This window comes from Arabidopsis lyrata, assembly GCF_000004255.2.
Source record: "Arabidopsis lyrata subsp. lyrata unplaced genomic scaffold ARALYscaffold_4, whole genome shotgun sequence".
In the NCBI taxonomy this organism is placed as follows: Eukaryota; Viridiplantae; Streptophyta; class Magnoliopsida; order Brassicales; family Brassicaceae; genus Arabidopsis; species Arabidopsis lyrata.
In genome coordinates, this window is record NW_003302552.1 from 6,541,636 (window position 1) to 6,557,786 (window position 16,151).

Sequence of the window (16,151 nt, forward strand, 5' to 3'; positions counted from 1 at the left end):
TCTGGGTTTGGATTGTGCTTAAAAGAAAGATAAGGTTATGTTCATCATTGAAAGAAAAGAAAAGGGAAAAGTGTCCTTAGGAGAAGTAGCCTAAAGAAAGAAAAGTCTAGTAAAGGATTTGGGAATGTTAAAGTAAAGAAAAGGGTTCTGTAATAGCTTAAAGAGAAAGGATAAAAAGCCTTGTGTTATAAAAAGATTAAAATATCATTAATCCGCCACTTCAATACGGATTAAATCTTAATTTTTTTTTAATATCATCAATATTAGACATATTAAATCAGTCTCATTTAGAAAAGATTGTATAAAACCAAAAATTGTCCCGTGATATAATGTTCCTTAATAACAACTGTAAACTATAAAATATAAATATTTTAAAAAATTATAAAATTTGCAAAATTTTATATATAATAAATAATCATTAAATTTTTAAAATTACTACTTTTAGAGAACAAATCACGGATCAGGACCCTAAAGAAGGATCGTCTCACTCCAACTAGAATAAAGATGAGCTAGTTAGCGCTGGAGTTTTCTTGCTTCTTCGCCTCTGGATAGTAGTTTGAATGAATCTTTGATACTGGGATTAACTCTTGTCAAAATTGTAACAGGTGTACCTGACGCTATTCCGGTAATAGGATCACCTCTTGTAGAATTATTACGCGGAAGTGCTAGTATTGGACAATCCACTTTGACTCATTTTTATAGTTTACACACTTTTGTATTACCTCTTCTTACGGCCGTCTTTATGTTAATGCATTTCCTAATGATTTAAGAAGTTACATGACGGGTTATATTTCGGAACTAAGTTATATGGTGGACGAGTTTGAATCAATATTTATAAAATTTTAAAATATCATTAACATGCCACTTTGATACAGATTAAATCTTCAGTTTATTAAATATAAATGTCTTAGAGAATGATATGATTTGTAAGCTTTTATATATAATAAATAATTATTAAATTTTAAAATAAAAATAAATTACGGGACGGGTTAAAAAATTACGGAACGAGTTATATTTTGGAACGGGTTTATATGGCGGAAAAATTTGAATCAATATTTATAAATATCATTACCATGCCGCTTTAATACGGGTTAAATCTTCAGTTTATTAACAATTGTCTCGTGGACTCGTGGTATACCGTTACTTAATAACAATTGTAAACTATAATATAAATAAATATTTTATAAGGAGAAACAATTTACAAAATATTCTTATACTAACTTTAAAAATAAATCATCCCGCGGTATACCGCGGGTTAAAATCTAGTACTCATATATAAATACTAACGACGAATTTGGTTTCGGGTTTCTGTGTTAGATGTGTGTTTTCTCTTATAGTGGTTCTTGCTGCCATCATACGCACCTGAAAAGCCTCTACAGATAAAGGCTGTGAATCTTACATGAATACTTTGTTCCCTCTTTATAGGTAAAACCTATGTAATGTATGGAAAGACTTGTTGTTTAGACGCTTTCTCTCTGCTTTCTCTGTTGTTCTTGCAGCTTATTTGGGTTCATCGTGCGTCACATAACTACATATGCTATTAATAGATACTATTGGACGTGTTATCGAGCAAAGAACTGAACTTGGTTACAGACAAGTTCTATTTGTGGGCTGAAACTTCTTCCTCTTCTCCTTCTTCTTGTAAGTCAGTAAATCTAAAAAAAAAAAAAAGTTTATTTTCTGCAAACTCAACTATGTGATAGACTAAATATATACATGATCAGGGGCGGACCCACTAAGAAGAGAGGAAGGTCAACTGACCTGGTAAAATAATCATATAAATATTTTTCTGTAAAGGATTCCATAAAGAAACTGCAGCTGAGTTGGCAAATCTGTCATTAAATGACCCCTCCAAACACTAGTTCGATTCCCAGTTGGACATCTTTTGTTAAATTTTTTACCTTTCTTTCTTATTATGACCTGGGTTAAAAAAAAATCTGGGTCCGCCCCTGTACATGATGTTTGTTTTAGGCTCTGTCTGTAGTTCTAGACTTCTCATTCCACACTCCCTACCGCTCAAGTCGCTTCTTCCTTTCTCACATGTTTGTTTCACTGCCTTGATGCTCCTCTTTACATAAAAATTAAACGGCTTATCAAGTCTGATAATCAAATTGTTATTTATGACTTCTCAATGCAGGTAACGTTGCCCAGATTACCTCTTAGACTGAAGGCCTTCTTTCCTCAAACATCCTTCGCATGCACTGACTGCACCAATGAGATATTATTATCAAATTGCTCTAGAAATGTCTCTTTTGTACTTGAAGGAGTGACTACTACAACAATATATAAGGAAATTCTGTAGATGTCTGAGCGTTTAATTTACATGTGTTTTTTCTTTCTTTGAAGTCTCATAGTAGCGTACCAAGCGCATGATGCTTTGAAGAGCTTTTACTTGGCTAGTTAATTGATCTCCTAAAAGGTAATCTGGGCAACGTTACCTGCATTGAGAAGGCATAAATAACAATTTGATTATCAGACTTGATTATGGAAAGTTAGGTTCCTCTATACATACAAATTATCAAATTGTTATCAAACTAGAAATTAACCCGCGGTACACCGCGGGCCTATAATTTTACTAAATAATAAAATTAATTTTTCTTTTTTCAGGTTGAGAGCCCGCGGTATACCGCTGGAAATATTAATTTTACATGTTGTGACATTGATTTTAATATTGTATATTTTTAGTAGAGAAAATTGTGTAGTGTATGAAAAAATGATAAATTGTTTACAATAAAAATCTGTCATATTAATTATGATTTAGCGGTAAAATGAAATTTTGAAATCTTGGTAATGAATGTTTTAGGGGTAAGGAAAATACTATGTTTTTAGGAAAACATATACTTAGACACGCCGCACGCGTTTGTATTAAACAGATATCAAAACAAAAAAAAGAATTAAAATCGTAGAAACATTACATCATTAATAGAAAATAGAGAATACACAATGAAAATAAAAATTAGATTGCTCAAAAACTGAAGCATAGATGCTGAGATATCAAAACAAAAAAAAGAATTAAAATCGTAGAAACATAACATCATTAATAGAAAATAGAGAATACACAATGAAAAATAAAAATTAGATTGCTCAAAAACTGAAGCATAGATGCTGAGAGAAGTGTGTGTGGATGAATGAAAAATGATTTGCCGAATAGCAGAGCCTATATTTATAATGTTTAGAATTAGGTTGCTTTATTAGGGTTTTAAGAAAAGCATATTCTGCAAAATATTCTATAAGTAATTAGCGTAGATATGCTATAGTTAATCGCATCAGAATATCTAAACGAAATTAATTTTAGTTTCTATCGTTAAAGATCTTAACATATTTGATTTGCGCTTTCGCGATTTTTATAATTTTGCAGTAAACCAACTTTATGACTTTCCATAGTTCAAGATCGTAGAGAATATTTGATGGTTAATCTGATAATTAGAAGATTCTATATATCTTAGCGAAATTTTTTCCCTAAATAACGAAGAAGTTACCATATACTTCGGAATTGTATTTGTTGATTTAATATTCGATTTTAAATTGAATAATTTACATAGAAGTTACCATACAAGTCCGGTAAGGTTTCTTATTTTTGCTGTCAAAAATACTCATATATCCGATTATCATTATTTCTATCAAAAATACCCAATTTATTAACTACATTTATTTTATAATAATTCAAAATAATATAAATATAACATCAAATAAAAGTGAAATGAGAATTATATAATTCTGTTTAAATTAGGTCGAGAGATTGTAAAAAATTAGCTCAAATTTGTTAATTAGCATTAACTCATCATATTTTATATCTTTTTCTGTAAAAATCGTGAAGAATATATGTCATAAATAAAGTGTTTAGATATAGAAATAGTTAAAAATATAGATATTTTTAGAGTTTATAAATTAATTTCGTTTTGGATATTGCCAAAATTTAAAGAAAGATCCAATTGAATATTTTTGGTCACAAAAAAAAACCTACCCATAAAGATTAAAATTTAGGATTATAGTTATTTCAAATTTTAAACTAATTTAGATTTTATAATTTTCATAAATACGAAAATAATTTGTTCACCTATATCAGAAAATATAACTAAAACAAATTACGTAATATTATATAAAAATTTAAAATAAATAACTATTTTCATTTTATGGTGTAGACAAATTATTATTAGTATTTATGTAATTTAGTTTCAAAAATAATTTAGAAAAATAACAAACATTAAATTTTATAACAAAACAAATTATTTTCGTAAGAATTTGTCCCCAAATTAATATTTACAAAATATTTATTTTAATCACATATTCTTTCTATATAAAAATAAGTAGTTAGATAATTATGGTTAGAAATAGTTAAGGTAAATAACAAATATGGTTAGTTTAAAGATATCATATATATATATATATATATATATATATATATAACAAATAAGATTATTTACCATTAAAATAGGTAACTTATTTGTTTTATTATACGCATATTCTCTTAAAGAAAATTAATAATTAGGTGTGGGGAGAAGTTAAGGAAATTAACAAATATGAATTAATAAAGGAATTAATTTCGTTTTAATATTGCCATAAATTTTTTCCGTTTGAAATTAATAAAGGCTTCATTTATTAGTTTGAAATTAAGACAACATCCCTAAAATTGCTTATCCAAAATCCGAATAGACTAAAACCGGGTCAAACCCGGATCCAAAAGACTTTTTGCAAAAATCCCCTGTAAAAATGTATATGTAGATTGTTATTTATGCCTTTCATAATATTATAAATTTTTTATTAATTTTAAATATATCAAATCAATGATAATATTTAAAATGTTGAAAAAATGATAATATTTAAAACTCTTAAAGAGTTTAAAATTTAATATTTCCGATAAAATTAAATTGTTTAATTAAAAACTGAATTAATCTGTATACAAACTTTTAAATTTGGATGCTTGTTAAATAAAGCTTTCTGCTCATTCGGATTTGGATTCATTTATCTTATTTATAATATGACTTTGAATCATTTTATAAACATTTTAGCCGATGTTGGACGTAGAACACACACCTTTTTCATTAATTGGGTACTATATGTCCGTTTTAAAAATTTTGAATCACAATATAGATAGAAAAAATGAGATTTTCTTAATATATGATGATAGGAGAATCATAAATTTAAATCTAAATCAAACCTTCTAAATATTTATATTATTAAATATAGAATATCCGGTTCACAATTTTGGATATGTTTTGACTCGATCCAAAATTTTTTTTGTGAAATACATTTGGTAACGGGTCAGGTACCAAAAATCTCAAACAATATTTTCACCCACCCGATAGAAAATGTACATCAAAAATACTAGTATAGATGCGCGTCTCCTAATTGTAGGGCGGTCCGGGTCGGGCATGAAAACACTGCCCTTCACCAAAGGATACAACAGAGTGAAGTACTTGATGTTGTTCTCCATTAATAGCCGATAGTTTAAGAACAGATTATTGTTTGTTAAGTTTCTTCTTCACCATTTTTCTATCATGGTTTCAGAATATTTTCATTTTAAGAAAAAGCAGGGTAGAGCAATTAAATAATGTGGGGAACGTTAAACTTATTATTGTCTTATACAACAAAACCAAAAGAAATGTGAACACTTCAGTACATGCGGGTTCAGATTTAGATGAAAGGCCGCAAATAAGTCCATTGATGCTAATACATTTCTTAACTAAACACATAAGATTGGATTAAATAGTTGAAAAGTGAAGTTAAAAAATTAAAAATAAGAAAGTAGAGATTAAAATATAAACTGAGATTTTGATATAAAATCCAGTGCTTCAACCATCTCACCTCTGTGACACATTCCCGCAAGCAACTTCTAGGAACAAAAGATAGATAGTCAACATATAATCAGTATCAGCCCTGATTTCCCACATCTGCTCTACTACGCTTTGTGGGATTTTCGTCTTCCCGTCCTCTCTTTCTAGCAAAAGACTGCATTTCAACAAAGAGCAATATTGGCCATCCAGAATCTTCTGGTGGAACACGCTTAGTTGGATCTACTAAGTAAACATGGTAGTGTCTACCCATATCCATCGAACTAAGCATGTCCAAGAAATAGGGGTCACATTTGACTTTATCAGAGACTACGACCACAGATGCTGGCTCAGGAAAGTCCACAGGTGAGTCCTTTTCCCATATAAGAATGTCACTGAACATTCTCTTATCGGGTCTTATCCCTCCAGGAAGGAAGTGGAGTCTAGCCTTCCACGTCTTCTTACCTAAAAACTTACCCCAGGAGGACATGTTCTCATCATCAACATAAGCCCAGATTGACATCTTACCACAAAAGCCGATCTTAAAAAGAGCGGATTCGATTTTCTGATAGATCCAATCAGGACTGACACCATCAGGGAATGGGAAACCGTGGAGGTCCCAAAAGACACCCATCTTAGCCCCTTCGACGGGTGTGATAGGCTCTGCACGGTTTCACATAACAGAAAACGTATAAACGAGTTAATTACGAAATAAAAGATACAAGATAGGTTAGATCTATACATTGACCATTGTTATACTATAACATATCGACTAGATCAGGGCTAGTTTAACTATGACAGATGGATCATATAAAATCTACATTGACCATTATTATACTATGACTGATCGACTAGATCAGGGCTAGCTTAAATATGACAGATCGATTATATAAAATCTAAACAAACAGATTCGGGTTAGAGATGGAGAGAGATCTTACCGGAGAAATCTTCGATCTTGTAGAGGTCTTCGCCCATGGTTCGACGGAGAGAATTGGAGGATTTCTGTCGCTAAATTAGGGTTAGAACGGCCTTTGTATTTGTCTACGGATGCGAGAGAGAGAGAGAGCGCTTGTGGGTTTTATCGCTGCGGCTGAGAATCATCTGTGCCTGGCACGTTTTTAACCGTTGGATCTCAATAAACTTTTTAAAGGTGTTACGTTACATCTGAGGGTTGTTTTTTTTTATTTTTCTTATTTTAATAATTTTTTTCCTTTATAGTACCAGAGCTTTACACGATCTCCCTTATCTGAAAACTAATCTCCCTAGCGATTAATCAGAAAATCAGATTAAAATCGGGAACTACTTTTGAGTTATTTTCCCGATTTTAATATTCTTATAACATATTAATCCAATATTTTTTTTCAAAATTATAGTAAATACATAAAAATATATTTTAAGATAAAATTTTTATGATTTTTATTAAAAAGTTTATGATTGTTATTAAAATTTGAACAAAAGTTAATGTAAAACATTACAAACTTCCAATTCAAATGTTTGAATAACAAAAGCTAAAAGTTGTCTTTTACTTGCAATATAAAAATAATCGGGATATATAAGATTAGGCAGAGAGTAATCGAATTAGGCGGAAGTAATCGGATTAGACGGAAAGTAATCAGATAACCGATTCTTTTAAGAGATTAGTCATTAACTTAGGCGGATAGGGTGGGCCTAGCGATGACACGGAGAGTAATCAGAGCTAGGCGAACAAGGACCATCTCCAATGGTAAAACCCTTTGGGGGTTCTGAACCACTTTTTTTGTTTAAATTTTGCAAAGTTCAAAACTAAGAATTCTATGAGAGGTTTTTAACCATTTTCTCTTCCAATGGTAAAATTTCTATGAGATTCTTAAGAAAAAAAAAATTCAAATTTCGCAAAACATTAAGTTAAAACAAGATGAAGTCCAACAACACAAATTATCCAAAACTTTGTCACACATACTACGACAGATCCCGCAAGCACATCGATAATGTATGTAGCTCTTGACATCGTTAACATGAAGTATATACAGAGAGAGAGATCACACATTGATGATCAGATATTTCTCTTACTCTATGTGGATGATATGCTAGTAACAGCTAAAGACTTGGAGAAGATCAAGGTCTTAGAAGAGTTTGAATAAGGAGTTTGAGATGAAGGATCTAGGACCAGCCACTAGAATCCTTGGAATGGACATCATCAGGGACAGAGAGAAGGGGTTTTAATGTTATTAAAATTATTGTTTTAATAAAAAATGTTATAGAATAAAATTTGGTATAAAACATCGTACAAGTATATGATTTGTCATTTTTCTTTAATTGTTTTATATTATTAAATATTTTGCTATTAGTAAAGATTTTAAAAAATATTTTGACAAAATATTAGAAATTAAAATACCAAAATATGTACCCGTTTAGGTATATATGTATTTGTTTATTAGTAAATTTTATTGGGAAATTGTTAAAAATACCCCTTTTGGTGTGCCCCTTTTCAAAAATGTCCATTTTAGATGTCCATTTTCAAAAATGCCCCTTTTTAAATCTGAAATTTTTATAAAGTTTTATTAGGTTTATAAGGTACTTATGGATTGTAACTATTACTTGAAGACTCGATCCAAGTATTTATAAGGTTTTATAAGGTGTTTTAAAAGGTTTTACAAGTTATTTTAAAGGATTTTTAAGGTTTTTCAAAGGTTTTATAAGATATTTTAAAGGTTTTTAAAAGTATTTATAAAGTATTTATAAGATTTTAGATACATAGAAATGTAGTTTGTGTATGTTTTAATAATATTACATACATATTTGGGTAAATCTTATATTTTTAAGAGCATTTTTTATAAGGTTTTAAAAAAGGGGTATTTTTGAAAAGTGACATTGAAAAAGTGGCATTTTTGCAAAAGCTCCAATTTTATTTGTGGTTTAATTGAAAATAATTTTTAAAATTTTTTTTGCCAAGTGGACTAACAAGGAAGAGTGAAACCTTACTTTTATATGTATGATTTGATAGTAATCAAACAATTGATTCTTACATATAATTTAAATTGTTATTTATTATAAAGGCGCAATATGGATGGACAACGAACGGGACAATAATAGTATATTTCTTCTCGATCACATCATCGTGTAGGAGTGCTTTAGGGATGGGAATACAAAACATATTTGATGAGACAAGCCGGACCGCGTTGATTGTGGTTGGGGTCTTGAACGCATGTTCCGCGGGATTATTGAACTATATGGCACTTGTTGATGTTTTGGCTCTAAAAATGGACATGAAACTTGAGTCATGTGCTTATGTTGTCGTTTTTATAGGTGTTGGGGGAATGTATTTGATGTCTAAGTGGGCATAGCACTGCTGAGTTAGAGGTCATCCTTACTAGAGACATATTTGATGTCGTTTTTTTCCATGAGCTTTTTTATATTCTCTTGGAGACATTTTGAAGTTTGGAATTCATGAGAGGTAGAAGAAAGAATACTAGAGATAAATCCAGACAATCCCATCTTCAAGACTTAAATCAAAAACGAATTACGAAATAAAAATACATAACAGTAAGTTTCGGTTAAGAGTGAAGCAAGTGAAGAATCTTTTAAAACAAAAAGGTTTTATTTGAAGATATGAAGGAGAAGACTCTAGAGGAGAAAGAGGGTTCAAAGCAAACTCAAGATGTACAAACCCATGTGTGATCTGTGTGTTTTTAAAACAGAACCGTACAACTAAAGCTTATGCCATGAGGAGACAAAGTGTGCAAACCTCCCAAGAGCATTGACACGGAAAGACGAAATTATTACCTGCCACTATGCCAGTTGAGACTTGAGAAGAAACATTGGGGGTTTTGGATGTTTGAAAACAAGTTCTGGTAAAAGCAGCACAAGGTACTATGTCAAAAGATTCTATCAAGCCTTGTCTAATAGAAGAAACTTTGCTAATGAAACAAACAATGATACCAAAATAGTGAAAGAGATATACCCAAGTAGGATCCAAATGCCTTTGTACAGGTTGGAACAGAGGTGGTAAAACATTAACAGAGAAATGAATGTAAGAGACAGAATTAGCTAATGCACGATATTGATTTTCTTCTATTATAAAAATATTTGCAAGTCTCCTCTTTTGAAACTCAATATATATATTCTTAGGAAAAAAAGCATTCGAGCAGAGCTTACAAACACGTCCATTGGAATAAAAAAAACAGAAAACAATTTGAACCCAAAGACAGAGCTTAGCAGAAGAAAGAAGAAACATGAATGTTTTCATACACTAACCACATAAAAAACAGTAGAAAGGATAGGCATTGCTTGCGTGTATAGGCTTTCCTCCACCAAAAACTTTGGTACAATCAACAACTGATTCTACAGAAGGAAATAGAGTATCTTGTTGTGCGGTGTCACCAGGCGGCTGTAATAAGAGAACAATTTGATTCCTCGATTTCATAGAATGAAGAACCCTGTACAACTCAGGGTGTTGTTTCGCAATAACCATATAATTCATGGGAAAGCTCACTGCTAAGAAAGAAACAATCTCTCCAATCATCCTCCAAACACAAGAATCATCACCCGGTGAAACTATAGATAAACAAGAGACCTAGATTACTACAGACATATATAATAAGTAGAAGAAACGAGAAGAGTGTAAGTTAATAAGTAAAGGAATATTCATTCACCTTCAGGATCGTATGCGATATTGGCCATGGACAAGGCATCTACGTCGTGGTACAAATTTTTACCAAAGGCCATGATTGACAGAGGACCATGAAAACCCATTTTATGGAGAGCTAATTCGATATTAGGATAAATCACACCAAGATTGGCACCTCTAGGGATTGGATAATCCTCCAAGTTCCAGAAGACAACTGTCTCATCCTCTTGACAAAACAGAAAACGCATAAACGAGTGAGTTTCGAAATAAAGGATACAAGATATGTTAGATCTACATTGACCATTATTATACTATGACTGATCGACTAAATCAGGGCTAGCTTAACTATGACAGATCGATCATATAAAACCTAAACAAACAGATTCGGGTTAGAGAAAGAGAGAGATCTTACTGGAGGCATATTCGATCTTGGAGAGGTCTTCGCCCATGGTTCGACGGAGAGAATTGGAGGATTTCTGTCGCTAAATTAGGGTTAGAACGGCCTTTGTATTTGTCTACGGATGCGAGAGAGAGAATCATCTGTGCCTGGCACGTTTTTAACCGTTGGATCTCAATAAACTTTTTAAGGGTGTTAGATCTGAGGGTTGTTTATTTTTTCTCATCTAAATAATTTGTTTTCTCTGTTTATTGTACAAGAGCTTTACACCTGAAAACTCACTGGACGCTCGTTATGAGTCTAGCGATTAATCAGGAAATCGGATTAAAATCGGGGACTAGTTTTAAAGTTATTTTAAATATTTTTAAAACATATTAATCCATTATTTTTTCAAAATTGTAGTAAACATATAAAAATGTATGCAACTGTAATTTCTCAACAATATCTTTGGAGATTAAATTAGCACAACTACCAAAGTCAATAACAAAACATCAAGGCGTGTCGTTTGCCGTGCAGGTTGATTGAAAGATTTATGGTTTTTGACTTTTACCATCGGTGTTGTCGTCTAAATATCCCTGGCTCAACATAAATAGATGTCCAATATCGCCCACTACATACTCTGCTTCATCTCCATCTCCATCGTCATCAAATACTGGTTTAGAGTCAGCTTGAAATTCTTCAGCAAGCAAACCTCGTTGATTTCTTGTGGGACATGATGTTTGTCGATGGACAGGTTCACCGCAAGAAAAACACTTCAAAACATTTGAAGGACGAGAAGGTCGAGATAGATCACCATTAGATGAAGAATCGTGTGGCTGGACTGTTGGAGATGAAACAGTGGCTTCATTCAATAGAGGACTTGTTGAAGCGGGTATAGTTCGAGTCGTTGTTTGTCCATTCATGTTACTCCAAAAGGTATTAGCTCCACGGCTCTGTCGTTCTACTGTGAGGGTTTATTGGTGTGCTTCAGAAATCGTCAATGGTTGGAAAAGGTTAAGCGTGTGTTGAATTTGTTTTCTAAGACCGCCAACGAAACGTGCGACGAGCTGCAACTCCGAGTCATGTGTATCCACAATTAATCATCATGAAAACTCTGTTGCATAATCTTCCACCGTACGATTTCCTTGTCTTAAATTATGAAATCTCTGAAACATCAATTGATCATAATTGTAGGGAAGAAAATGTTATCTTAGCTCAATGGTTGAGAGGCTCTTATGTGTCTTTAAGATCACCAGTTCAATTCCACCTAGACGGAATTTTCAATATTATTTATGGTTTTTGACTTTTACCATCGGTGTACTCGTCTAAAAAGAGATGCATAAGTATTTCAATAAATACTTAGTTAGGCAATCCTCCCATCTACGAGCTATACACATAAGCAACTAAAGATCACAAATCAACATATAATCCATAAAAACAAACTAAACCAATGAAAATCATCCAATAACACTACCATCTCACGGATTTCAATTCTGGATCCATCAAAAATCCAACCTACACATCACAACAAACAATCACATAATCCCAATCGCTTAAATAAGCTCATGGTCACGCACTCACCTCAGCTTAGAGATGATTTTTGAACAAATAACAACACCACACAACCACAGTTGACTTCTTCCTCACGTCAACAATATCTTAAATATCAATTAAACCAAACTGTAAAATTCTGAGAAAATCCCAGAATTGTCAGCCTGAAAAATTGGATCACAAAACGAGATCTAACCGTTCAATTTCTAATCCCACCGTTGAAAAGCTTTCCCTAGGTGTCCTGAAGTTACCCACAACATTTCGTGACTATCAGACAGAGGGTTCGCTCGCAATCTGTCTTTGAACACACACACTGGTCCAAATCATGTAAGAAACAGAAGAACTCACGAAAACAGGGATAACTCTTAGAATATTGACTTTCATAAATATCCGTTAAAAGCTATAAGTAGATATAAGTCTTACCTACAATCCCTGAAAATTTTGTCATCTTCGGAAACGAATTGATATGACGAAACGTTGTTCTACCAAAACGTGTCATGTCTGCCTCTCTTCTCCTTTCACCATACTTCAAGCTCTCCTTCCTCACACAAAACTTAGCTCTCTTTCTCTTCTTTTTTTTTGCAGTTCACGAGACACAAGAAGAGGAGGCTGGTGTCGTGATATAGAGAAAATAGGGTTCTTTGGTTTAATTTGATTAAACCAGGATTTTACTAAACTGAGAATTAATTAAACCACCTCTTTTGTTTAATTAATAAATTGACCCTTTAGTAAACCAGTTGAAATTGAACCGACTCTACTTCAATTCCCGACATAAACATCTATTTTTTTGTTTGGAATATGGGCGTTACATATATAGAAATTAATAACCGATCGGTTAATCTGTCAGATACGGTTCGGATTTTAATCCGATTTTTCCGGTTTGGATCCGGTTCGGATTTTCGGTTTCAGATTAAACGTCCAAGCCTAATTGATATAGTGATCAATGGACTTGAATAAAACGTTACTGGACAGTTAATTATATTAATTGTTGTTATATTAAAACTGATTCAATTTCTATTAGTTTGTATCACTTTAAACAAATTGATATAAAATATATATTTACATCATTTAGATCATTGATATATCTATTAATATATATTAAAATCACTCTTTTTAAATGATACAAAATTTACATCAACTAGATCATGACCCGTGCTATACAGCACGGGTTTTATTATTTTTTTTTTGAAATATATTGTTCATTTAATTTGAAACATGTAAGAAATAACATAGTGTAATAATTTAGTATAAAAGGGAATTAATCATATAGTTTTATGTTTATTACTATTTGGACATTATATTGTGTAGTAGTTATTTGACGATAATTGTATATTTTAATTGTAGAAGTAAATGATACTATATTAATTTATTTTTGGTATATTTTCCTTATAATAGTTGGTTAATTTAATTTATATTGATTAACACTACATGAATTTTAATTTGGTTGAAGACATGAATTGGTAATAAAATGATGTAGTATATATTATTTTATAATTAAATATATTTAGTTGCATTAGATTTGTATTTTGTTTTATAAGATTAACAATTTATTTAAGTAAAGTAGTAATTGATAATTAGATATAAAAAAGAAATTGTTGTATTGGCTCTGGTTTGTTTAGTGGGCTATTTTTTTGGGTTTATTTGGCCCAGTTTGTTTATTTAAAAAAAAAATAAATAAATAAATCAAATAACAGATCGCAAACCAGAAATTTCCGACAGTTAATCCGAGAAAACTAATGTCGAATTCTACACAAATTTTCGGATTCAAATTCGACCTCAAAGACTACGCAGATTGAATTTCTTGCCCAATCCGTTCATATATTTCGAGTAATTGAAGCACGTCGGAGTGGTGATGAAAGGTAAAGTTCAATCCGAAATTGTTGTTTATAAGTTACAGAAATTGATTAATTAAGTTCATGAGCTTATTGATGATTGAATCGATTTAAGAAACAACAAATTATGCAATAGCTGATTGCAGATTTGAATAAAATTTTCGGTAATGAAATTGTCGATTTCAATGAGTTGTGAAGAAGAAGATCAGCGAGGAATCTAAACACGGTTGATCTACTTCAGCATGCAATTCAAGAACAGCTGATTGCAACAGTAGACAAACACATAAATGTCCAGGTAATTGATAATGACCACTATTGTTTATTAGTTAAACAAATTGATCTATATGTTATTGAACTGATTGATGCATGAATCGTTTTTTAGATTTGGTAACAAATGAAACATTTGATTTTGAAACATGTAGATTAGAATATTGAATTCATAATAGAATTGTAAAATCGATATACTGAGTTAAACAGAGTGATGGCATTCATTTGTTTAGAAGAAGAAAAAGTTCTATAATCTAAATTCGAGTCTGGTAAATAAATGAAAGAAATACCAAAAAATGAAAAACTTTAAAACTAATGTTGTTGCTTCTTCAAATGCAGAAGAATGGTTTTCATACTCTTATCCCTTTAAACACGTCCTGAGTATACTTCATCCTTTCAATTCCTTGTTTTGATGCTGAAAAGTTGTAGAAAATGAAAATAGAAAACAACATAATGTCATCAGTCATAAAAACAACTTCTACTCTAGTCTATAAGAATGGAGAAAACCATTATGATTAGTTAACATATTTACCTAGTCGAATTAGAACTCTTTTAGATTCTTTCCATGACTGTCTTTAGTGAAGGTTTTGAAAGACTTCTTTATAAACTACATTCATTGTTTTGCTCTGTGGCTTACCTTTCTTGTCTGTTATAAGAATCTTCAAACCTGATATAAGAGTAAAATTAATAATCTTATACATAATTTAAACAGTCATATTCTGGATATAAGTATCTTCATACCTGATTTTGACGACACTCTAGAGATTGCCACGTATAGTTGACCATGTGAAAAAACAGGTCTAGCAAATAAAGTCCAACGGAAGATAGTGTCTGTCCTTGACTCTTGTTTATGGTCATGGCAAAAGCAACAGATAGAGGAAATTGTCTACGCCTCATTTTGAAAGGCAATCTGGCATCTGATGGTGTGATGAGCATTCTAGGAATCAGAACAATCTTACCAACTTTGTTACCTGTGATAACTCTAGCTTCAATTACCGTGTCTGCCATTTGAGTGACCTGTAATCTTGTCCCATTGCATAAACCTTTATTAGGATCCATGTTTCTGAGTAGCATGACCGGACAACCAATCTTCACACGCAAACAATGGTTTGGCAATCCAGAAACTCTAACACTGTTCAGAAAATCAGGAGAATATGCGACATCATTCGCAGCACTTGTGTCTGAAGGGTCTATACTATCAGAACTTAGGTAAATTCTCTCTTCACCTAAAAACAGAATGAAAATGGATGCAAATTTGATATAAGCTTGTATTGAAATTGTATCATATTCATCTGAAAAAAATAAATAAGGAATGGTAAAAGTTAACTAACCATCCAACATACTCAGCATATGCTCATTTATGTTGTTGACATCCTCATTAGTAGGACAGAGAATAGCTCTACCTTGAAAAAATTTAGGATCTTTCTCCACCATAAAGGTATTTCCATAAACTGCATCGATGATGGATTCCATTGGATCTTTATCCCGAGTAATAAGTAACTCTTTTGGGATGTCAATCATAGCAATTCCATCATTAGGCTGTGCAATTTTCCCATCTCCAACATCTAGTATCCACTTTGAGAATTCCTCTATTTCCCGCTTTTCAAGGTCACTAATGTTTGCAAGAAGTCTCATATTCTTTGTTAGCTCCAAACTCTGCAATGCTCCCAAATATAAGAGAATTAAGCGCAGCAACACAATCTCTCTCTACCAGCACCATTGATAACCGGTAACACTTGTCTGAAATC

At 31.8% G+C, this 16,151-nt stretch overlaps 2 protein-coding genes and 1 long non-coding RNA gene across 3 annotated transcripts; all 3 read right to left on the bottom strand.

Annotated features, from left to right (window-relative positions):
- Positions 1-1,757: 1,757 nt before the first annotated feature.
- LOC110229563 lies at positions 1,758-2,433 on the bottom strand. Its single transcript, XR_002332988.1, has 3 exons — positions 2,324-2,433; positions 2,157-2,205; positions 1,758-2,068 (listed from the first exon to the last, which is right to left on the bottom strand). It is a non-coding gene; the product is annotated as an uncharacterized LOC110229563 (long non-coding RNA).
- A 3,111-nt stretch (positions 2,434-5,544) lies between these two features.
- On the bottom strand, positions 5,545-6,865 carry LOC9316859. The gene is made up of 2 exons (XM_002880746.2): positions 6,710-6,865; positions 5,545-6,434 (listed from the first exon to the last, which is right to left on the bottom strand). The coding sequence occupies exons 1-2, from the start codon at positions 6,744-6,746 to the stop codon at positions 5,872-5,874; spliced, it is 600 nt and encodes a 199-aa protein (XP_002880792.1). The 5' UTR covers positions 6,747-6,865; the 3' UTR covers positions 5,545-5,871.
- Positions 6,866-9,850: 2,985 nt separating this feature from the next.
- Positions 9,851-10,913, bottom strand: LOC110229200. The gene is made up of 3 exons (XM_021028754.1): positions 10,790-10,913; positions 10,403-10,603; positions 9,851-10,304 (listed from the first exon to the last, which is right to left on the bottom strand). The coding sequence occupies exons 1-3, from the start codon at positions 10,824-10,826 to the stop codon at positions 10,000-10,002; spliced, it is 543 nt and encodes a 180-aa protein (XP_020884413.1). The 5' UTR covers positions 10,827-10,913; the 3' UTR covers positions 9,851-9,999.
- Between the last annotated feature and the right edge of the window lie 5,238 nt (positions 10,914-16,151).